The following is a 25,438-nucleotide window of genomic DNA, read 5'->3' on the forward strand; positions in this document are numbered from 1 at the left end:
TTGAACGGAAGCGTCTAGAGTTCCTGAGGCGGCCCTGGCTGAAAATAAGAATTTGGAAACTATTTTGCACATAGATGGTATCTGAAATTTGGGAATTCATGAGATCACATAAGAAAAGAGTGGGAAGAATAAAGTCTAGCACTTGGAAAACTAAAGTGTAATAGTCAAGTAGAGAAGGAGGAACTAGCAAAGACAACTGGGAATGCGAGACTGGAAAGGCAAGATTATCAATAAGGGGTGTGGGCATCACAAAAGCCAAAGGAAGAGAATTTTTGAAAAAGATAGTCAAATGCTCAAGGATGTTGAATGCTCAGAAGTAAGAAAGATAAAGCCTGAAAATGCCTGTTGGACTTCTGATGTCATTTCAGGAATTCAGTGAGCAGTTTCATTGGAGTTGGGGTGAAATCCGGTGAGCAGTGGTGGGAGGGGTGAGGAAAAGGAGACAGTAAATATATACGGCTATTAGAGAAGGTTGCTTTGAAATGGGGATAAAGAGAAGGAGGCCTCTGAAGAGAAATACTAGGTCTAAGGGAGAGTTGTTTTGGGTTTTTTTTGTTTGTGTTTTTGGTTTTCTTTTAAGAGGCAAGAGACGAGTAAATTTAAATGCTCTTGGGAAGGAGCCAGTACAAGTGTGACTTTCAATACTGGAGTGGAAAAGAGGAGATTGTGAGATTTTTGACCAGGCGGTCACCAGGGATGTAGAGTCAAGTCAGTCTTTAGAAGGTAGAGGAATGCTCCCATCTTGTGTTGTAATGGAAGGAAGAAATGGCAGCATCACATGTAACTAATATTCTCATTTTGATGGTAGGAATTTGAAGTGGTTTCAGCCATATGCCTTCTCTTTCCCCTGTAAAACAGGAGGTAAGGGCACTGACTGAGTGAAGGTGAGAGGCGACTGTGATTGACTGAATGTTTGTGTCCCCCCAAAATTCATACACTAAAGCCCTCTCAGTGTGGTTGTATTTGAAGATGGGGCCTTTAAGGAAGTAACGAAAGATAAATGAGGTCATAAAGATGGGGCACACATCCTATAGGATTATTGTCTTTATAAAAAGAGACACCTGAGAGCTTCCTTGCTTTCCCTGTCCATGCGTGCTCAGTGGAAAGGCCTTGTGAGGACAGAGTGGCCATCTGCAAGCGAGAAAGAGCCTTCACCAGAAATTGAACCCTGTTGGAACCTTATCTTGGACTTTCCAGCCTCCAGAATGGTGAGAAAATAAACTATTGTTTAAGCCATGCAGTCTCTGGTATTTTGTTAATGGCTGCCTGAGCTAAGACAGGGGCCATCTGACATTCAAGAAGGTATGCGTCACTGTGGAGTAGAACCATGAAGAGGCAGTATAAAGGGCTCATTTCAAGTGGTATCTATGAATTTATAACACCACCAATATTCCTGACACCAAGAGTTCCTCTAGCCATAGTTAGCTACCTAGGTGCAGGTAAGGAATTCAATGAGAGGTAATCCAGAAAAGCAGCTAAGTTTAAAGCCTCTGGAATCAGACTACCTGAGCTAAAATCCTGGTTCTGTATTTGCCAGCTGTGTAACTTTGGGCGTGTTACTTAGTCTCACTGAGCCTCAGCTTTTTTCATCTGTAAAAGAGGTATAAAATAGTACCAAACACCTGGGGTTACTGAGATAATTAAGTAAAAGAACATATATAAAACACCTGGCACAGCACCTGGTGGGTATCAAGCAGTCAGTGTGTTGGGTTGTTATATGCAGAGTTGAGCCTTTATTGAGGAAGAGTGCTGAGAAGGCGTGGGCTAAGAGAAGTGATGGATATGCTGGTCCATGAAAGTTAAACTGGATGTAAAGGAAAGTAAAGACACAGAGGGTTGAAAAAAAGCTGGGAGGTCAACAGACTGAAGGTTAGAGTCCAAAAGAAGCAAGCGAGCGATATTGTACAGGGAGATAACAAATGGTAAGGTTTTAAGTGAAAACAATTTAAATTGTTTCTCTCCCACATGAATTTTCCAATATTTAAGTATGGGTTCCTGACTGCAGGCAGGAGCTCAAGACACTGTTATAACCGGTAAAAGAGGAAACCCCCCTCCTGAACTCCAATTCTCAATAGTAAACATGAGTGGCTTCTGCCTCTCAATTCACGCAAGGCTCCTACTTCAGGTGTTTTTCCTATGCATTACAAAGACGAAATGGATATGAAGGAAATATAATAAAGGAACAACAAATATTTATTTAGCAACTACCATGACTTTAGACTAAGTTTAGGAAAACCAAGGTCCGTAAGAAATGACCATTTGCCTACAGCATTTATAATAAAGTTATGGGATAGAGGTGAAGATACAGATGTATAAAGATAACAAGGTAGCATATGTAACTGCTAAAACTGGGGTATTTACAAGATGCTTTTGACCACATAAAGGAGGAAAAATTAATTCTGCCTTGGGGAATCCGGAAAAATGATCAACATTTTTATTTTTCAACACTTATTCTACTGTACTTTACAGATTAGATTACAAATTAGATTACAGATTACTTTAGATTACTTAGATTAGTACAGTATACTTTCACAATGATTATATTTGCTTAATTTATTCTTCCGGGGAATTCATAACACATTTCTTCTATTTTGGTCAGATTTACTCAAAAAAAACTTGCTAAGCACTGGGAATAAAAAAAGGTAAGGGGCTCCCCTGGTGGCGCAGTGCTTGAGAGTCCGCCTGCCGATGCAGGGGTTACGGGTTCGTGCCCCGGTCCGGGAGGATCCCACATGCCGCGGAGCGGCTGGGCCCATGAGCCATGGCTGCTGAGCCTGTGTGTCCGGAGCCTGTGCTCCGCAATGGGAGAGGCCACAACAGTGAGAGGCCCGCGTACCCCCCCAAAAAAAAACAACAAAAAAAGGTAAGAGTGCTTCAAATATCTGTTACACAAACACCAAACATTGCTAGACATCAATACTCCCTACATATCTCACCAAAAAAGAATATCCATTATGCTAAATAAAAGTCTTTTGAAGGAAGAAATTTTTCACTAATGTCAAATTTCAGCTATTTCCAAAATGAGCTAGAATTTTGCATATGAATCACATGTTTACTTTTATAATAATTGTTCAGCATTTCCAATTTAATACTCTGGAAGCAGCTGTGCATGATGAAAATAAAACTAATTATTTATGGCTGACATCTAACTGCTTTTTTAGCAAAAAGTTAGTATTTATGGAGTGTCTAGCATTTATTGAGAACGTAGAATCTATTAAATAAATTAGGTGTACTGATGGTTTTCAGGAATTATTTAACTCTATAAAGTTACTTTTTCTTCTTCAGGAAGTATATTACATACCAGAGGGTGTAACTCAACATGAATTCTACAGTTGAGGACAGAAACTGGTTCCAAGCAGGCCCAGTGGGTAAATTTTTATGGGTAGAAGAGCTATATTTGGTTCTAACTTCATATAAACTTGTAACCTTTGGGATTTCAAATTGTGATTTTTTTTTTTTTTTTACTTTCAAATATGTAGGAGTAACTATTTTTTCTTAAGGGACTGAAATAATATAAAAACAGACTCCCTAAAAGGTTTGTACTTTATATAAATCGCACAAGCTGTGGTAGAAAGAAAGAAGGGGAAAGGTTGAATGAATGCAGGCTCCACACATTGTTCAAGTTAAAAAATGCAAAATAAGCGTACATAATCTAAAATACATTTTTCCTGCTTTTTCAAGCATACTCTAACAGATGTTTTCGGAACTGAGCTCTTACCATGAACATTGAGGTTAAAATATTTTTTGGCACTTCCAGCTGTGTTCTCAGCAATACACACATACCTGCCGATATCTGTTATTTGAGTGTTTAGAATCTAAGGAAAAAAATGAAGAAATTCCAACTGAAATTTTTTTATAAAGCAACTTGTCAATTTTTGAGAATAAACAATACATACTCTTTCTAGCTAATACCAGATAAGCATAGGAAAAAATTTTGTACATAATAGTGATGATGCTGGTTTTTATTAGTCAGGTCAATCAAATAAATATTTACAAAGATTCCTAATCAGAAAAGGCAACTTTATACATACTTGTATATTGGCTATGAAAAGTCCCAAATCATTCTCTCACTTTCCTATCTACATCCCTGGCAGTGTGACTGTGAAGTTTCTCCCATCAGGGAGTGGAGTAAAGATGGAGAATTTGTGTTGGCCTTGTGACCGGCTTTGACCAATAGAGCATGATGGATGTGACAGTCTTCCATTTCAAACCTAGACCATGTGCACCCTGCCACCACTGTGTGAGGAAACCAGGACTAACCTGCTGGAGGGCGAGAGATCATGTGGGAAGAGTCAGCCTCGTTATTGCAGCTGAGGTTCCAGATACGTACAAGAGCCCAGCCAAGATCAGCAGAGCCACGGATTCAATCCACAGCATGCAGACACTTGAGTAAGCCTTGCCGAGACCAGAAGAATCACCCAGCCAACCAGAAAGCTTGTGAGCTAAATAAATGCTTATTGTTTTAAGTTGTTTGGAGTGGTTTGTTTTATGTAGCAAGAGTTAGTTAATATAGCAGTTATATTTTCTTTTTCTCGTTATACAGAAATTTCTGTCCATCTATATATCTTTTGGCCCTAGCCAACAGAAATATTTAAGTATTTAGCTAGAGGTTGTATGAGCATCAAAAAGAAATAGTCATGGTGTTCAGAAGATACTTTGAGAATTAAAGGTTATTTACAAGCAGTGAAACTCATACTTTTTTTTTTTTTTTTTTTTTTAAATAAAGAACTCCATGGGATAGGTCCTGTGTTGGATACACTGATGCTTAGATTCTTGGGCCTATAAAACATCATTAATATGTTTGGGAAATAATTTCTTAAGTTGCATCCTAACAAAAGAGTTGGTGTTATTTCTACAAGTGCCTATCTTCCTTTTAAGACCCTTGAAAAGAAAAATATAGACATGCCCATTAGTGAACAACAACTCAGGATATTTATGTGGTTTCCATTATTACTTATTATCAATTCTTTGCCAATAGAGGACAAATTTTAATCTATAGGGGATCTTAAACCATCTAGAATTTAATCATCAGAAATCTGCAATGGAAAGAATTGTAATAATTTGGTTTTTATCACAGAGGCCATATTGTACAGATAACCTCTGGAAGAATTCACACAAAACTGTTAACAGTGGTTACCTTTGATAGTGAGAAAAGAATGAGTAAGAAGAATTTTATTTTATATATCCTTTTTATGATTAGTTATTTTTGCCAATATTTATAAACCAAGACAAATTATTTTTAAAAGCAAAAAGACAATTATTATAAAATACTAAGTCAAATAGCTATTTTTAAATTAGATTTTTTACTTTTACCTGCAGAATTCTTCCATTAGATAGAAATTTATGATGCTCATCTTCTAGCAAGAACTGCCCATCTTTTTGCCAGGAATTTCTCGGTGTGGGGCTGCCACTGGATAAACACTCCACCAGCATGCTCTTGTTCACCAGCACGGTGACCTCTTCAGGGAGATCACTGTCTGCTCCCTGGATAACTGGCGGCACTAATAAGTGATTGGAACAGAGAGATAATGACAGGAAACAAGGTCTTTTCTAAATTATTCTAGTTTTCTGACAAGTTTTAAAAGTTTGGGATAATAGAGGAACAAAAGTTGAAGAGGAATCCATGATTCTGAAGTAACACTTTACACTAATAAATTAGGTAGGGTGATAAATCTATGTGAATTTGGGTTTATTCTCTTCCCTTTCTTTACCTATCCTGGACTAACCCCCTGCATAGTTTCCTTTGCATTTAGGTTAATCCCAATTCTTCCCCAATATATCTTGTCTAGTTTCTCTCTCAGCCCCTTCCACGGGCCCTCTGGGTTTGCAAGCACACCTGCAAGTGGCATCTGCACAAATTAACAGTTAAGTCTACTTGGTCATCTAGACAAGCCAGGTAAATCTTTAAAGTGTATTTGAAATGTACAGGTTTGGTCTCATTTGCAAGGGAATTGTCTGGGCTACTCAAAGTGTGTTTCCCCAGCCTCGGTATCAGTGGTATCATGATAAGCATCACCTGGGAGCTTGGCTAGAAATGCAGATTTTGGGGTCTGAGTCTTCTTTAGTTGGCATCCCTAGGAGAGCCAAAGAAGTTTGTGTTTTAACAAACTCTCCACGTGATCCTTATACATGCTAGAGTTTGGGAAGCCATGCTCTAGATCTTTCTACATATATTCAGTCTCATGTAAAACAATAATATAGAATCAATCCAGGTTCATGCCCACCTGATGTTAGACTAGTCAGTTATGAAAAAACACATACTATCTGTAGAATTTTTTAAAAAATGGAAATGTTAAACCAGGAATGCATGTGTTGGCTGCTTTTGTAAATGTAGAAATTCATTTTCAAAACGAATAATCACTTTGTTTTGTTTTGAAAGCTTAGGTATTTTGTTTTACTCTCTTAAAATGTGCCATATCTTTATCAATCAGTAAAGAATGTATGTTTAATGCAGATGCCTTCTTGTAGTATTTGGGTCTCTCCAAAACTAAATTGAAAGTCTATAAAGCAAATAATCAAGGTTACAAGGCCCCATAATAAAATTTCAGTGTTATTTTGAATGCAAACTTTCACATTCAAAATTAGATGATTTTTGCTGTACTTTAGATAACATAGAATACATAGCTTGAACTGCAGATTAGTAAATAATAAACATGAATTTCAGATTAAATGAGGCTATCAGTACCTCCACACCATGAAAACTGATCAAATGAGATGTTGGGACATAAAGATTCAATGTTTTCTTCAACTTTTACCTGGAGCTGAATCATTAGGAGCTACCAGGAGGTGCACTACAGGCCCAAGGTCTGACCTGTAGAGGCCTCCACCAAAGCTCTTTGCTCTGACCTGCCCTCCAGCTGGATTACACCTCTGAGAATTGTTCTTAGTGGCACTTAGGAGGTAAGCATCAAACACTGTGAAGTATTCCTAATTTAGACAGACTTTGTGGGCTGTTTTTCTTGCTTTGTTCGTACTTCTCTAAACTCATCTCCAACATGCTTTCCAACTTCCTCCTAATTAAAAATAACAGACTGAAGACATGAACATCTCCCTTTGACAGCCAATGCCTAAATTCCATTTCAACTTAACCAAATTCCAATTCTTCCCAACCTATAATATCTTGCTACTTTATCAGATCCTTCCACTGTTCTGTGGCTTTGTATCACACCATACTATACAAAAATTGATCTTCAGAATTTCACTAATGATTTCTTAGTTTCAAATGGCCTTTTCCCCCCAGTTTTTATTTTCTTAAACTTACTTTAGCATTCCATACTAAACCCACTTCTTGATAACCTTTTCTATGCCTTGAATAGGTGATATGGTAGTTTACTACTTTTCATTAACTCCTCAGATTGTTTCTCCTCTATTTTCTTTTTCCTGTCTCCTACTTGTAAATGATCGCACAATGATCTTTTTTTTTTATCTTCTCCTAAGCTATCTATAACCCTTTCTGTTGGAAATCTCATGCCTTTGAATATCACCTGTTTGTGGATAACTCTCAACTCTATATTCTTAGTTCAATTCTCTCTCCTGTGTTGTAGTTCCATATTTCCAATGTCTCATTCAACATCTTCCTAAGTATCTTGGTATCATGCAAAATTCAATACGTCCAAAACAAAATTGACTTCCTTCTTCCCAAGTTATGTTGTTTTCCCAAACCTTCTCTTTTTATTGCTCTTGCTATAATATTCTTAATCACCCAGGATAAAAATCTGTGTCATCTGATACTCTCAGATAAGTGTCTAATGCTTCATATCACTTAATCACTTCCTCTGTAAAATCTTTCATACCAACTGCTTCGTATACATTCCTACTGCTACTTCTCTAGCTCAACTCCTTCTCATGGAAGCATCTATTTGTTCCTGCTTCTAGTAGCATCACCTTTCTTTGCCCTTAAAGGTGCAATACTTCTACTCTCAGTCCCTGCATTCATAATATGACTGTGATCCAAGGGTGGACATATGTATTACACCTTATCAATTAGGCCTCTTGGCCTCTGTAATTGGTTCAGAAATGGATATGTGAGTCATGCTTGGCCAGTTAAAGCCATGGAAATCCAATTCTGGGACTTCAGTTGTAAATACTGGATAAGAAGAGCTTTCACTTTGGATGTGAAACTAAGAAGATGTCAGAGTATAGAGTTTCCAGGGTCCCACCTGCTATCCAAAGGGATTCCCCACCTGAGAGTGATGCTAACAGAGAAAAACAAAGCCAAGAGAAAGAGAAAGGTAAAGTTTGGTGGACCTCTTTTGAGCCATAGAAGTCAGATATGACTATAGCCAGCTCTACTCTGGGACTTTTCAGGTTCATGAATCAGTGATTCTCTCTCTCTCTCTCTTTTCTTTTTTTAAGCTAGTTTGTTATTTGATACTTCAGGAGTCCTAACTAATGTGCTTTCAATTTGTATAAGACAGCTCCCTGGGAAAGCTATCAGTTTCTGATTATCTTTATGTCTCTAAAATGCTTAGTGCAACATCATGAAAACATTAGTTCCTCAAAAAACTTTTGCGTGAAAGAATGCATAATAAACAAAAAAACAAATGAAAAACTCACAGAGTACACGGACATCATACTGAAGGGAATCTTCTCCAGCCTCATTCACAGCCACACACATATATCTCCCAGCATCTTCCACTTTAGCCCGGGGAATCTGTAACACTCGCCCTCCTGAAAATATATCCCAATACATATCTTTACTTCTCTAAATCTTAGAGTGAAAGTGATCATAAACAGAGATATAATTTTTCAGGTCTAATGACTTCTTTACATTTCCTTTTAAGGCTCTTACTTCATCCAGTGTTTCAGTGTTAATCCCACATACCACATTTAGGACAAACACTGCATTACTGAAAAGTGACCCAGCATATGAATGAGACCTCCTGAGAACTAAATAGCTTGTATAGAGCAAGGGAGGAATGTTGCTCCATGTCCCTCTCACATTCCATGTGGAATATTGCTATGTGGTGACCTCTTGCTTTTACAGTTTTGAACACATGTAAAAGAAGTTTTACACTGTTGGAGGCAAGTACTGATTTGAGAAAATAATAGCCAAGGATATAAAAGGTATAAAATGTACCTTTATACATATGATCTTGAAAGAATAACTGTGTATTTTTAAACTTTTCATGTTGATGTAATATCAAACTTAGAGAAAAGTCGCAATAATTATATTAAAAATTTTACCTGTGTTTATCAAGAATTTGTATTTCAATCCAATTGTTTGATCTGTCATAAAAATGTACATTTTAACTTTATTTATATATATAAATGAGTAATACTCTCAAATGATTCAGAAAAAGATTGAGAGTATATTGGAGACATGATGCCCCTTCACCCCTACATATTCATAAATATGTATTTCATTAAAACAAGGTATAATGATCAAAATCAGAAAATGTAAAATCCGTGAAAAAAGTACTACTGAACCATAGTCCATATTCAAATTTCACTATTATTACAATATTGTCTTTAATAGCTGTTTTTTTCCCTAAGCTCAGATCCACTTTAGGATCACATGTAGTTGTCATTTCTATCTAGTCTCTTTTTTTTGCCAAGATATTTTTTTTATTTAATTGAGATGAAATTTACATATATTGGAAGGCACTGGGCTTTAAGTGTACAATCTGATAAATTTTGACAAGCCTATTTGAATGTTTGCTAAAAGTAAATAGAAGCCTTGAAAATATTATTTTTCCACAATTTAAAGATCTCCTTTTCCATCGATAAACATGTAATAACTAAAATATTTGAAACTAAAATCTTTACTATTGATTTATGAGAAATGCATTTAATAAACAGTAATAACTATTTGCAAATATATTCTAGAATTTATCATTAATAATGTACAGAAACAAAACTGATTATTTCATCACACTATTTAGAAAAATGGAAGCACAAGGGAGCCAAAAGACTTTCTTAAGTTGATGGAATGATCCCATAGTAGATATGAAACTTAACTAGGTATTCTATCCTATGTCAGATTCTCAGCCTGGACTCTCCTAGCTTGAAGCTACATAGATACCAGTGGCATTCAGTATCCTGTGTCAGTTAAATTACAAGGCCAGAAAGTCAATCAATTTGACTGGTCTAATTAATGAGAAGAAACACATTTGACAGAGATTCAGATTTTCACCCTGTTCCTAGCAATCTTTACCTGGTAAAATCAATACTTTATCACTTGAGGTCAGAGGGTGGCCATCTTTATACCATGTCAACGTAGGAGGAGGAGCAGCGTTTGTCTCACAGTAAAGAGAGATGGGATTGTTGATGATCACATCCTTGGCTTCACCACTCCTGCCAGTATCCAGCATGTTTCCTATTTCCCAGAGCTTGTGAAAACTTGGAGGAACTACGGAGAAAAGACATGAAATTTTGGACTCATGTAAATGACAGTGTCAATCCATTAAAGAAAGATCTTGGCTGTATTTTCACAAGAGTGATTTGTACATGTAATAAATTAGACAATGTGAAAATATTTTCAAGTACTTATACACCTACCAACTTAGCCCTTAGCTAAAAAAAGTAGTAGACAGAGGTCAGAGCTGGTTCTCCAGTGGAAAAGCAAGAAGTATGGAGCTCAGAATGTTGTGCTCATGCTTTGCTCTCCATCTCTGTTCAAAGGCTCTAGCATTTGGAAGATAAAATGTCCTGCTCTCAGGAAGGACCTACTATAATAAACATGGCTAAAGAATATGATCATAGCAGGGACAACTCATTTTGAGATATCATTAAAAAATACTGGCTCAATAGAGCACTTCCCAATGATTTGTCTTATTCAGAAAACTAAAGAAGTTATGCAGCCAAGATTAATAAGTCTATTAAAAAATATAATGGAACATTCTCAAAGTTTTCTGGGTGACAAGTATGAACTTTCTAGAAGGTAATTTGCCTGTACATCAAAAGCACTGCAAAAGTGTATAACACTTGACCTAAAATTTCCATCATTAACAACTTATGAAAAATAAAAAATGTGCAAGAGTTTTAGGTATAAAGACGTTCAATGAAGCATTATATATGAGTAGTAAAAGCTTGGACACACCCACACATTCAACAACAGGAGTCTGGTTAAATAAATATTTGGATACTCAACTGATAAAACAGGTATAGTTATTAAAAATCATGTTGAGAGTAATAATATCAACAATAATAGCAAATATCATTTCTTAAGCATTTTGCTAAGAGTTTTATATACTTTATCTTATTTAGTACTCACCACAATTCTACAAGGCATTAATTCTAAAAGTGAGAAAATGGGGTTTAAAATATTTAGGTAACTTTCCCAAGTCACAAAGCTTGAAGGAGCCTAAATCATCATTCAATTCCAGTGTGACTACTTTAAATTCTGATATAATGTTACATTAGCTTTCTGATAAACTTCATGATATAATGTTAGGGGAAAGCTAACATAACAGAGAAGTATGTATTGTGTGATCCCAATTTATAAATGAAGTATACATTTACAAAAATATATCAGAAGGAAACACATAAAAATAACTGAGGTAATCCTGAATGATGGGATTATTTTCTTCTTTGTTAATTTCTTGAGTCCAAGTTTTCAGTAATGAATTTATATTATTGTCAACAGAAAAAAAAACACTATTTAAAATAAACCAAGTCAAATCTCTTTTTCATTGCTTTGCCAGGTCATTTAAATTAAATTCCATACAATAAACATGTTAGTATTACCTTGTATATTCACATCAAAATCCAGCTCATCTTCACCTGCGATATTAGACGCTATACACGTGTATCGTCCAGTGTCTGATATTTGAGCCTCCCTGATTTGAAGTGTGTGTCCACTGGCAGCAATAGTAACATGATCATCTGCTTTAAGGGGCTGTGATTCAATTATAATAATGTTATCATTAAGTACTCCAGTAAATCCTCTAGGGCACCATGCAGTTGAGAGTTTTTATGATTCTTTAATAAGTAAAAATAAAAATTTAGGTGAAATACTCAAGACAACAATAACAATTTACTTTGAATAAGCTATTTTTGAGTAATCATGTCTTTATTTATTGAAAATTGTAATTCCTATAGTTTACATCTATGCCAGGTGTTTCTGGGTGGTGCATTTACAAATTATTTATGATGAAAAATGTTCTTAGGAGCCATATCCATTTATCCATGTTGGAGAAAAGTAACTTCAGCTGATCCCACATTGTACTAAAAAAGTGTATCTTTTCTTACTATTTTGTAGCAAATGCTAGAGTTTTATAATGAAAGATTGAAGGCATTAGCATAGTCTGATTTGATTTAAAAATCACTATTGCTCATTCAGAAACATCATTACTTCATAAATGAGAAAATTTAACCTAGATATATTTATATTATGATGTTTTATTGAAAACATTACTGACACTTAATAGGACATTTCTCATCTTCTAAACATTTCCGAATATACTAAATTCCCTCTTATTCCTTGAAAATTTTAGTTCCTGGCTCACTGTTACTCCTTCCAATGACACTTCTCATAATTCTTGGTGATTTCAATACCCACATAGACAGTCATCCAATACTTTGTGCTCTCAGCTCCTTGACCTCCTCTCTATTTTTTTTTTTTGCCCCAACACTCTCTCAGCCACTCAACAGGAGAGTCATACCTAGAACTTATAATTACCAATAATCACATCTCTTCAGAATCTCAGTTTCAAGTTCTCACCTTCTGACCATCACCTCTTAACTTACTCTTTTCCTCTAGAATCCCAACTCCCATTATTTTTTGATCCCATGGGAGGACCCCAAATTAACTGAACTTGTATTCTTTTCCCTATCACTCACTCTCCTCCTAACCCATATAAGGTCTATTATGGCAATCACTCCTTGTATAAACTTCTATTTAAAAAATCAACTCTTTTGCCCCTTCTCCCTTTATTTTATTCCCCTGGCAAAACTGGTTAATGCCAGTTTCTGTCCATTCTGAACAGCCCCTGGTCTTCTCAAGAACATTCCTCCAGCAACTGTGTCCTCTCTCATGTGAGTCATCATCAATTGCTTTCTTTTCACTGGATGATTTCAATGTGTATACAACAGTGTAATTTCCGCATTAAAGAAAAATCTCATTAGACTGCAGCCTAACTCCACATTTTTCTATTCTGCTTTATAGCCAATGACTTTAAAACGTTTTCTACCTTTGCTGTCTCCATTTCCTTTCATCTTTTCTTGAATCCTCCAATAAGGCTTTCACCATCTCTACTTGACCAAAATGATGTTGTCAAGGTCACATGACAAGTGACATCCATGTTGCTAAATTTACTGATCAATTCTCAGTCTTTATTTTACCTGATCAGTGGGATTTAACACGGTTTAACTTGTCTTTATTTTGAAAACTTTTTTTTTCCTTATCTTTTAGGACACATCACTCTCTGGCCCACAACCTCTAAATGTAGGAGTACCCCAGGGCTTGATCCTTGGACCTCTTCTCTTTCTACCTAAACTCACTCTTCTAGTGATCTCATGCAAAACCTTGGACTCATCTTTGACTCATCTCTTTCCCTCACATCCTGCTACCACCTTCATCCAAGCAATCACCATCTATCTCCTGGACCATGGCAATAAATTCATTTCTGCACCCCATTCTTCCTCAACTAGTAAAGAAGCCAATATAATCTTTTAAAAGCCTTAAGTCAGATCACATCACTCCTGTGTTCAAAATTTTCCAGAAGCTTTCCATCAGAATAAGGCCAAGTGATCTACAAGCAGTATGATTTAACCCTAGCTCTCACCTTTCTCTGTGTTCCCACTGATCACTGCACTCCAGCCAAATGCCTCAGGGCCTTTGCCCCTTGCTAGTCTCTCTAGAATATTTTCCTCTCAGATATCTTATGTCTGCTTCCTTCAGTTTCTGTGAGTTTCTGCTCAAATATCACCTTATCAGTGAGGCCTTCCCTATTGTAAGAGATCACACCCCTCACACTCACTATTCTTCCTGACTGAATTTCTTCATAACATTTACCTTATCTGGCACACTGTATGCTTTACTTGTTTGTTTAGTTTTCCCCTCCCCCCAAAACTCCATATGAGCAGAGATTTTTGTCTGTTTCCTTCATAGCTGTATCACCTGCACCTAAAATAGTGTTTGGCAAATACTATGTGCTCAATAAATAATTTGGGATGCAATGTATCATTATTAACATTATATCACTTATATAAAAATAGTATAATTTAAACTTTCCATGTCAAAGAAAAACTTCAGAGCATGAATAAACAAAACACATAGATTCTATCAAAACTTATTGTGGTTAATGCTGCCAATATTTTTGGTGGCTTTTCTCAAAAACACTGTTTCACTCAAGTAGCGTTGCTTATCTGAGAAATGAGCTAGCAGAAGAAAGGATATGGAAAATAAACAAAAACCAGTATTTTTTGTACACATTTTAGGGGACCAATCCCGTATCTTGAAAAATTCAGCAATTTAACTAAAGCATCATAATTGGATCGATTTCAGTCTGGATGTGAAACTAATTTAACTATTCATTATGAAATTAAAAAAAAAACAGCCCTAATTCCTAGTACAAATCTAGACTTTATCCAACTTTTATGTGTGTATGTGCTTGTGTATATGTGTGCATGGGTATAAAATGCAAGGAATGAAAAGGTTTTAGGTAAAATTAAAAATAAAATATTAAAATTTGAAAGGTGAAAGGAATTGTTTCCATGCAAACTCATATAGACTTGATATTGTACCATGAAGTGTGCTTGTAGTCAGAAAAGAAACTGTAAACAGAACATGGTGGGAGTTCCATATTTTTCCTTTTGCAATGGCTTCCAGATGAAACTTGCTTATTTTATAAGATTTTTTTTTTCCTGGCTGCCAGGATTGCAAAATCCATCTGTGATCTGAAATAATAAAGTTATATCTTTCTGCATCTTAAATCATGACTCTGACCTGAACGTCTACAACTGGAATTTGACTGACCATTTGGTTGATTATGTGTAAAACAGGATAAACATCAGCTTAGCTCTGTCACATCTGTATTAAGCAGAGTGTTAACAGCAGCAAAAAAAATCTATTTTGGTCTTAAAACACCAGCACATATGTTTTTAAAACATGCATGTTAGAAAATAAGTTGAATGAGAAATAAGGGCGTGTGGTCTGAAAGCCAGATTATGTAATTGAAGGATGTGTCTTTTATTGAAAGTTCTTCATTGCCCCCAATTAATTGTATTGAGCACTTAATCATCACATTTAGTTTATTTTTTTCATCTTGGAACATTAAAAATGTTACTCTTTGTAAAAGTGAAAGGTGTTTACAGAAAGTTCTGAATAAACTTAGCACCTGTGTTATACCTATCATTCTAATCTGGCTCAGCACCGTCTTTGCGTTTCTTCTCTACAAAGTTTACTTACTCTGAAAAACCACAGAGCACAAAAACCATTCCCCAGTGGGAAGGTGGCTGGATTTTCCAAGACAATTGCTAACGTGTATTAAAACAATCCTTCAAACTTTAGAGTGATGAAATAATACTAAAATTGTTGAACATGGTTCAATTTTTTTGCAGTTTTATACTCTAGGAGCATGGGATGGTGCTAATTTTAAGGTCACATTGATTCTCTGAGTTATCTGTGTCTGGGCGTTTTGCTTTTTAATTTAACTGGCCATTTTAGTCTATAAAAAACCATCAGCAAATGAAAAAACTTGACTGGCCTGTCCATCCTTGTACCAGCTGAGAGAGGCAGAAGGAATTGCATAGGCTTCACATTCCAAGGTCAGGGTGTTGTTTACTTTGATCTTCACTTCTTTGGGGGAAAGACCTGGCCCCAGGAGGTCGCTTTTACTGATTATGGGTGGAACTGCATAAACACGAATATTAAAGTATTAAACATTAGTTCTTTTAAATGGAATGACATGGAACACAGAGAGGATCACTTAATAAGCAAACAAGGAAATAACTTAGGCATCTTCTATGCTCTCCTTTCATCAAGGACCCAAGTTAGCATCTTATGAAATGGCAGTGTTCATATACAGAATGTGAAGAAAACTACCTTCTCTCCTCATCATTATAATACTGCCAATGAGGTTAATGTCCTTCACAGAACAGTTAGTTTAGGTTTTTCCAGGTCCCCAGACACAGTCTGAGTATGACCCATAGAATGCATTTTATTAGTCACTAAGGGGAATGATTCAAAGAACAAAAGACAATAAAAAAGATGCTCTTCCTTTTTAAAAACAAAATTCTGAAATGTATTGCCTATCAGTGGTAGCATAATTTTTTTTTAATAGGTCAACGTACAGTGGATTAGCCCAAAGTCACTGACAAGCTCATCGTAGGCTGTTGAATAGAGCATATATATTTAAGGAAGAGTTTTGTGCATGCAAGTACTTATATGCAGCAGAATTCAGAAGAGGGTAATTCACAAGAAAAAAATAGAGAAACTTAAGGAAGTGCCACTGACAAGTTCTCCAAAAAGTTGAAGAGAGCAGATTCAGTGGGCTTCCACATCTTTAAGCAATTGAAGTCATGGGCACAGTGCTTAATTCAACTTCCATCTTAATGAAGCAAGCTGGATAAACGATAAGCTTTAATGATGAATATAAATAATTATGAACCCATAATGAAAAACAGAATTGAAAAAGTGAGAAAACTGGGAACATAGTGTTCTTTTGGGACTTACTGTAGACCTTCACTTCATAGTGCTTTATCATCTCTCCTGCCTCATTAGTGGCTACACAAGCGTATCTCCCAGCACTGTCCTCCTGTGCATTTAGGATCTGCAGAGTCCTACCTCCTGAAAAGCAATGGAACACCAAAGAATCTCTGAAGTCACAGTGGCAGCAGGGTTTGCACAAACCACCAGGTTTTAGTTCTTACTATTAACACATTTCTTCTCCTCTATGCCAATTCTGTAAGAGACATTTGACACAGACAAACTACAATATAGATGGGCATTACTTTGTGGATGGAGACATTCACTAAGTCCACGATGGTCCTCCATGGTAATGACTCTCATGCTCATTCTGACCCTCCCCTACCTCTCTGCACACACTGTAATTAAGGTTCTTATTTTACTCTCTTCACAAATAGGTCTTCTGCCTTTGTCATCTTCCTCTCATCTACCTGGCCCATCAGTAGAGACTGATCTTGCTAAAACACAATTTTTATTATGGTATCTTTCTTCCTAAAAATCTTCAGTGGTTCTCAATTGACTAAAGTATAAAGTCAAAACTCTCAAATCCAGGTATTTAAAACATGACTCCAACATTCCTTCCTGATCTTATCTCCTACCTGCCCCCTTCCCTGCCATACACACATGTACACACAATGTCTCCACTCAAGAAGGAGGTGAGGAGTCTGTTTATTATTATTTGCACATAGATATGCCATTCTCCTTCGTACTTTCCCACACTAGACATCCTGAAGGATCTGAAATCTCTCCTAACTCATTTCCAACTAACAAAATTCTATAACTTTCTTTAAGGTTTGGTTCAAGTTATGTCTATGACAAAGCATTTCCTGACTACTTCAGCCCACGGTGGCCACTCCTTCTTTTGAATTCTTATAAAACTTGTCACTATTCCATTTGTCATAACCTATGACTATTCAGAACCCATGATTATTCATGGATTCCTGTTGTTAATTAACTTTCACATGTATTATCTCTATAAACTTCTTAAAGCCAGTGATCATACTTTTAAATTCTTTGTTTTCATACATATTGTCAGGTATTAAAGAGGAATAAATAAACTCTGTCAATCTAAATACTAACCCTCAGGAGGCAATTCAACAAAAAGTGAATTTCTACTCTTTTTGGCATTCTACATTATATTTGAGCAATTAATTACACTGTAGTATTTATTTACTTGCCTTTTATTTACTTTATTGGTCTTTCAAAAAGTAATTTTAGATAACTTAGATTACAACATACATACAAAATATTAAAAAATAAGATAGCAGTAGTACAATACCACCAACAACATTAAGTATTTTTATAAAAATAGTCAATGATTCTGTTCTTCTGTAAAAGTAGATGGCACAAATGCAACTTGGGCATCTGAAGTAAGCTAATTACCTGGAAGAATGCGGATATTTCGGTTGGATTCTAAAGGAGTTCCATTCTTAAACCAGGTGATGGTGGCTGGGGGATATGAATAAGCTTCACAGACCAAAGATGTGGGGCTGTTAAGGATAACAGTGACATCTTCAGGGATGCCATCGCTATCAACACCAGCAATTGTAGGAGATACTGAAAAAGATTTAAAACTTGATCAAAGAAATATATTCAGAAATTTCTTTATTTGTACATTTCTAAGTTTTCATAGTACTTATTTGTGTAATTCCATTCCCTAACAATTACAGAAACAATTGATTAGTGTCCTCATTCTACACAAAAGCAGTGAGAACCTCAAAAAGCTCACAGAGTAATGGAGGAGATGACACATAAAAAGGAATCATAACACAATGTAGTATGCGCAATACTGGGAATTTTGGTGCAGGATATATGGAGGCATGGCATCCAATCCAATCTGAGGTGTGGGGCGGTGTGTGGACTCTCATGAGGGAAGATCTCCTAATGGAGCAGATTTCAAACTGAGCCTCAAAGGACTGGTGGTGGTCAGAAGGTGAAAGAAGGGAGACTACTAGGAGGAGGGAGCATATTGGGAGCAGAGTAGTGTAAACAATGAGGGGCAAGCAGGAAATATATAGAGGATGGATTCAAGGGGGTCAGTGTTGGAAGCAGGGGAAAGACAGACAAGTACAGCTGCTCCATAAAAGATAGTGAGGGCCTGAACTAGAGCAGTGAAGAAAGGCATAAAGAGGGGGGGAGCAACTAAAGATAAATTTAAGAAATCAATTGGCAGGATTTGATGATAGAAGTTAAGGGGTAAAGAAACCAACGTCAAATATAACTTCCAATTTTACTGCTTGAGAACGAACCTAGGTAAACTTCAATGAAGCAAAATAAATAGAAAATATGGAAAGATTTGCTCACTTAGGAGGGGAAGATGATTTGTTCAGTCTGAGTATCTTGAATTTTAAGTGTCTGTGAGAATTCCAGGTAGAAACGTCCAACAAGCAACTGTATATAGAAATCTGAACCTTGGGAGAAGGATCAGCGTTGCAGGTATGGATTTTAAAAAGTCTCCAGTTGATAAGAGATGAAAATTAAACCTCTGGAAATTAAGTTTTTGTTACTTGATCAGAATATCTAGAGTAAAATGAACACTGAAGTAAGGACAAAATGTGAGGGAACTTAATGTTTAAGAGACAGATTAAGTAAGAGTCCATAAAGGAGGGAGAAAGGGAGCAACCAAAGGGGTGCAAGGATAACTGGGGAAGAGCAGTGTCCAGGAGAAAGTGATACATAATATCCAAACATTAAGATAAGGACTGAACAATGTTTGTTGGATCTAACAACAGGGTAGTCTTCACCACAGCAGCGTCAAGAATGGTGTGGGCAGAAGCCCATATTTAGTGGGACAAGAAGTTTAGACAGGGAATAGTGACTGTATGAAGTGATGGAGACAGTAGAAGGTAAAGCTGAAGGTAAAGCAGATGGTGGGCATGACTGGCAGACCAAAGAAGGGGGAAAGATACAGGATCAAGGGCATAAGCAGAAGCAGTAACTGTGAACAAAAAGGATAACACCCTCTGGGAAAAGAAAGGGTAAAGACACTGAATTATGGCTGGAAATTATGGCTAGATTGGAAACTGCCAGTGCACACACCTGAATAGCCTCAACTTTATATGAAGTTGGTGAAAAGAAGACTTGAATTCAGATCCCTCATCTTCAATGAATGAGGGAAAATGATAAGAAATAAGTAACTAGGAAGGGGGTAGGAGGCAGAGGAAGGAATATAGTCAGAGAGCATGACTTGAGATGCTTGGGGTAAAGAATAAGTGATCTCCACTGGAGAGAGTCCCCAGGGAGCTCAGGTCTCTTGGGAAGTCAGATTTCAGTTACTGAAAGGAGCCAGAAAGAGTTTTAAATCAGGTTTTCAGAGGACAGGGATAGGATCTGGACATGAGCCAGTACTGGGAGGTGAGTCAGTGGTAGGAGGAAGGAGGCATGAGGAACATAGAGCTCTAAGAGAAGCAGTGGGCTACAGGAGAGGAGAAGAAATCCAGGGTGGGGCATTTGCCTTTCATACACTGATGGGCATGCAGAGAAGACAGGTGTGTTAGGAGACAACTGGCTCATGAACTCTCATTCTTACTTATCCACGCATCTGTTATTCACTGTTATGTTAGGTGCTGGGGCTATATCCTTTTCAAGATAAAAAGGGTTCTGTCCTAGGGAGTTTATAGTTTTATGTAATTATTACTTATATATACTATTTATTTGACACTTATTAATACATTATCCAGTATTCTGACTTAACATTTCTGGCCTGTATATCTCTTCTACTCAATTAGACTGTAAGCTGCCTGAGGGCTATGTCCTGTATGGGAGTTTCTATGTATGGGACTACATATTCCCCCAGTCTAGCCAATAACTATCAAAACATACAAACAGGGCTTCCCTGGTGGCGCAGTGGTTAAGAGTCCGCCTGCCGATGCAGGGGACGCGGGTTCGTGCCCCAGTCTGGGAAGATCCCACAAGCCACGGAGCGGCTGGGCCCGTGAGCTATGGCCGCTGAGCCTGCGCGCCCAGAGCCTGTGCTCCGCCAATGGGAGAGTCCACAACAGTGAGAGGCCCGCATACCACACACACACAAAAAACAAAAACAAAAAAAACATACAAACAAATAAAAATTGCAAAAATTTGCATCCTCAATTATAGATAAGTTTATTTAAGTAGAATGAAATGTGTTTTGATATTAGTAATCAAATACAATACATTTAGGCAGTGCATTTTAAATTTCTAACGTGAGCAGAAATTAGGAATCTATTTTAATATCATTTCCAAGACATAAGTATAACTTTAATGCTGTAGAAACTGAATGTGTAGTTATTTCATCATTCCTACTCCATATTTTTTCATGGTGTAGTTTTTATTGCTCTCAAAGGGCTTGATATTCAAATGTACAAGCTAATCTGTATTAAATCAGAAGGAAACCATGTCAGATTTAAAAGCTACACTTATAGTTGCAGTCTACATTTTAATGTAGGAATCTTCACAGCTTATCACTGACAAAATAGAATTTACACATTATATATTAATTTCAAGGGGAGGGGATTTATCTGGGAAAAATAACTATTAATTAAATGGCAAAATATCTAAATTTGCAATGTCCAGATAATTTACTGCACAGCAATACCTGTCAACTTTCTTCCTTTAAGATTTTTTAGGGACTAATGAGTTAGCAAATGACACAGATAAACACACATAAAGACAGATGAGCAGCATATTATGTTAAGAAAAAGAAAATCTATGGTAGTTGCTCACCCCAGCAGGAGCAGATGTTCTGCTCACAATACTGCTACATAAGTTGGCAAAGGGAAGGAGGGGAAATATGTTTTAAGACAGAGGAGAGCACACTTCTAAAATAAAATCATTTTAATGATGTTTTGTTTTGTTTGAACCCTTCAACCTCACAAGGGACCATGTTAATTCACTATCGCTCATGAGCAAGCATACAATTTTGGTGTGCTTGTCTGCATCGCCTCTCCTTCATGATAGTTACCAACAGAGATTTCAGTATGGGCAATTACCAATAATGGCAGAGTCCCACAAAGAAATTATAAAACATCTCACGGTGATCCTCTTTCACTGTTGACCTGCTTCTTTTTGACCAGTATTTATTTTTCCTTTACTACTGCTTATTTAATGTCTATCTTGTTCATAGTTGTACTTTGCACAAAACACAGTACCTGGCATATAGTAGGTATGCCAAATGTAATGAATGAATGTATGAATTAATAAAAGAAAACCAGCAAATGTACACAAGCACTGGTCCTTCTGAAATAATGAAATTCTATGGTAGAAATATTAAGTAAACAGAAAAAGAAGAGAATTTAGCCTATTGCCATGGCTGATTCTTCAAGATTTGCAGCAATGCTTATACCTACCCAACACATTAAGACTGAAACTTCTGCTCTTGTCACCAGCTGTATTAGAAGCCAAACATGTATATCTTCCAGTGTGTGACACTTGGGCATTGGTTATCTGAAGAAAACGTCCACCAGACATAAGATGATGGGTGTCATCTTCTTTGAGGAACTGCCCATCTTTCTGCCATGTAATTTCTGGCACTGGATTCCCTATAACAAAAAGCCATTTCTGAGAGTTGGCTAATAATCACATGTCTACAGTTGGTAACTAAAAGGATGCATTTTCATTCATTTCCCTTTTAAAATATTCCACTTCTGAAACAATGCAGTAGCCATTCATTTTTAAATAAATTTGTAAATATAACTGAATTTATAATAATAATCATGCTATGATTTAAAAAATCTATAAGTGAAAGAGTTATGTTAGTCTCTGTGTTTAACTAAATTTATACCATACCTTAGGCTATTACAATTAAATATTTTCATAGTAAAATACACTTAAAAAATAATAGAGCATACATGTTTACTAAAATTATTACTCATGAATACCTTTGCATTCATATTAAATTTTTAAAGAAGATTTTTATTTTTGAGGGAAAGCTTAAAAAAAGGAAAGTTAAAACTTTAATTAAACAATTCAACAAGCAGATATGTATACAAGGATTCTAGCATAGATATATAGATAGGTAGAAAAATAGGAATATATATTAATTATTCCTTTAATATTTATAGCCTAGAGAAAAAAGATCTTTCATATTTTTCATGGGACTTTTGTTAAATATTAAGTTTTAAATTGTTCGAACATTTTTTTTGAAAATTTAAAACTATAAAAACAAGTTCTGTTAGGAAAGAGGATTAGGATGATATCATATTAAGGCACAACTGTATTGGCCATGGAGCTTGTTCTATGGCCCTGCCTGGGCAGGAAAGCAAATTCACAGGCCTACCCAACTGCTGAGTATAGCACACGGTCCTATCCAACTAGGAAGAATGACCAGAGAATCCAGGTAACCCAGGCCTATTCTACAGTTGCACTTGGGCAGGAAACCAAACCATCAGTCCTATCCAACTGTTCCCAGCCAATGGCACCCCCCGTCCCGACCTCACATCTCAGGCAGAGGCAGTGGCCTCACCCAAATAGAGACCCTGAGAGAAAACCCCACCTACCCAAGGATGCTACCAGCTGACCCATCCAGAACCCAAAGTTGAGTTGAATGGTGAAAGACAATCTCTGCTGAAGCAAACCTGTAAAGTCTGGAATCAGAGACCCCTTACTCAAGTGTGCAGATACCAATACAAGGAATCAGGTAAACATGACACCTCACAGGAAACGAATAAAGTTCCAATAACTCAATAACTGACCCTAAAAAATGGAGATCTATGAACTGTGAAATCAGAATAATACTCTTAATCAAGTTTAGTAAACAAAATGAAGAAAACAATGCATGAACAAAATGAGAAGTTCAACAAATAGAAATCATAAAAAATCCACAATCAAACAAATGAGTACTAGAGCTAAAGAATAGAATGACTGAACTAAAGAATTCAAAAGAGAGCTTCAACTTCAGAGCTGACCAAGCAAAAGAAAGAATCAGTAAACTAGAAGATAGATCATTTGAAATGATCCAGTAGGGGATCAAAATGAAAAAAGAATGAAAAGTGAAGAAAGCCTACAGGAGTTATGAGATACTATTACAAAAACAATATACACGTTATGGAAATCCCAGAAGGAGAGGAGAATGAGAAAGAAACATAAAGTATATTTAAAGTGATAATGTCTGAAAACTCCCCAAACGGACATCCAGACTCATGAGGCACAAAAGATCCCAAATAGATTGAACTAAAAAAGGGCTACACTGAAACACATTATAACTAAATTTTGAATGTAGTAAGAAGAAAGCAACACATCACATACAAGGGAACCCCCCATAAGAGTATAGGCGGATTTCTCATAAGAAACTTAGAAGGCTAGGAGAGAATGGCATAAAACATTCTAAATATTGAAAAAAAAGCCTGTCCACCAAGAATACTATAGCTGGCAAAATATGAAATGACAGATAAAGATTTTCCCAGACAAGCAATAGCTGAGGGAAACAAACAAAAACAAAAAAACACACCAGACCTGTCTTACAAGAAATTCAAAATGGCATTCTCAAGTAGAAATAAAAGGATGCTAATTATCATCGTAAAATCACATAAATGTATGTGCAAAACTCATTGGTAATAGTAAATATGTAGTCAAAGTCATATTCTCTAACACTGTAATGGTGATACGTAACTCACTTTTAAAATTTAAAAAACAAACATTTTAAAAATAGATGTATCTATAATTTGTTATTAGATACACAAAATGAAAAACACATAAATTGTAACATTAATAACCTAAGATATGAGAGGAAGAGAAGTAAAAGTAAAGTTTATGTATGCTATCAAAGTTAAGTTATTATTAGTTTAAAATAGGATGTTATACATATAATATATTTTATGTAAGCCTCTGTTAACCACAAAGGAAAATAATCTTTAATAGCTATACAAGAAGTTATGGTAAAGCACTCAAAGCTTATTGCTAAGAAAGACATCAAATGACAAAAGAAGAGAAGGATAAGAAGCAAGGAAGAAAGTATCTACAAAACATTTAAAAAACCCCAATAAAATGGAGATAGTAAGTCCTTACCTATCAATAATTACTTTAGATGTAATGGATTAAATTCTCCAATCAAAAGACATAGAATAGCTAAATGAAGAAAAGAAAAAGCAAGATCCAACAGTATGTTACCTATAAAAGACTCACTTTAGCTTTAGAGGTACATGTGAACTGATAGTAGAGGGATATAAAAAGATATTTCAAGAACATGGTAACCAAAAGAAAGCTGGGGCAGCTATACTTATATCAGCCTAGATTTTAAGCTAAAATTGGTCAAAAGAGGCAAGAGACAATGAAAAAGGGGTCAATCTATCAGAAAGACATAATAACTGTAAATATTAAATTTTACAGTAAATAAATAAAACTGTAAATATTAAACTGTAAATATTAAAGACATAAATAACTGTAAATAACATAATAACTGTAAATACCCAATATCGGAGCACCTAAATATATAAAGCAAATACTAACAGAGATAAAAGGAGAAATAAGCAGCAATAAAATAATAGTTGGGGGGGGGCTTCCCTGATGGTGCAGTGGTTGAGAGTCCACCTGCCGATGCAGGGGACACGGGTTCGTGCCCAGCTTCAGGAAGATCCCACATGCCGCGTGGCGGCTGGGCCCGTGAGCCATGGCCGCTGAGCCTGCGTGTCCAGAGCCTGTGCTCCACAACGAGAGAGGCCGCAACAGTGAGAGGCCCGCATACCACAAAAAAAAAAAAAAAAAAAATTGTTGGGGACTTTAACACCCCACTCTCAACAATGGATAGATCATCCAATCAGAGAATCAATAACAAATCAGAGATTTGAAAATTACCATAGACTCAATATACCTGACACATACAGAGCATTCTATACA

At 36.3% G+C, this 25,438-nt stretch overlaps 1 protein-coding gene across 5 annotated transcripts in view; it reads right to left on the bottom strand.

The window, feature by feature from the left end:
• HMCN1 (hemicentin 1) overlaps window positions 1-25,438 on the bottom strand; it is a gene marked incomplete at its 5' end in the record, with an annotated part of 518,370 nt that overhangs the window by 144,913 nt on the left and 348,019 nt on the right. For all 5 annotated transcript variants that reach the window (XR_014293546.1, XM_082615777.1, XM_082615778.1 and 2 more), the window contains 9 exons: window positions 3,719-3,815; window positions 5,314-5,501; window positions 8,557-8,670; window positions 10,157-10,351; window positions 11,689-11,839; window positions 15,651-15,796; window positions 16,619-16,732; window positions 18,014-18,187; window positions 21,955-22,146. Coding sequence is in view for 4 of the 5 variants with exons in the window: in XM_082615777.1 (XP_082471903.1) it covers window positions 3,719-3,815; window positions 5,314-5,501; window positions 8,557-8,670; window positions 10,157-10,351; window positions 11,689-11,839; window positions 15,651-15,796; window positions 16,619-16,732; window positions 18,014-18,187; window positions 21,955-22,146 (1,371 nt within the window). The remainder of the gene's footprint in view (window positions 1-3,718; window positions 3,816-5,313; window positions 5,502-8,556; window positions 8,671-10,156; window positions 10,352-11,688; window positions 11,840-15,650; window positions 15,797-16,618; window positions 16,733-18,013; window positions 18,188-21,954; window positions 22,147-25,438) is intronic.

Source organism: Mesoplodon mirus (assembly GCF_964341445.2).
Source record: "Mesoplodon mirus genome assembly, chromosome: 3".
In the NCBI taxonomy this organism is placed as follows: Eukaryota; Metazoa; Chordata; class Mammalia; order Artiodactyla; family Ziphiidae; genus Mesoplodon; species Mesoplodon mirus.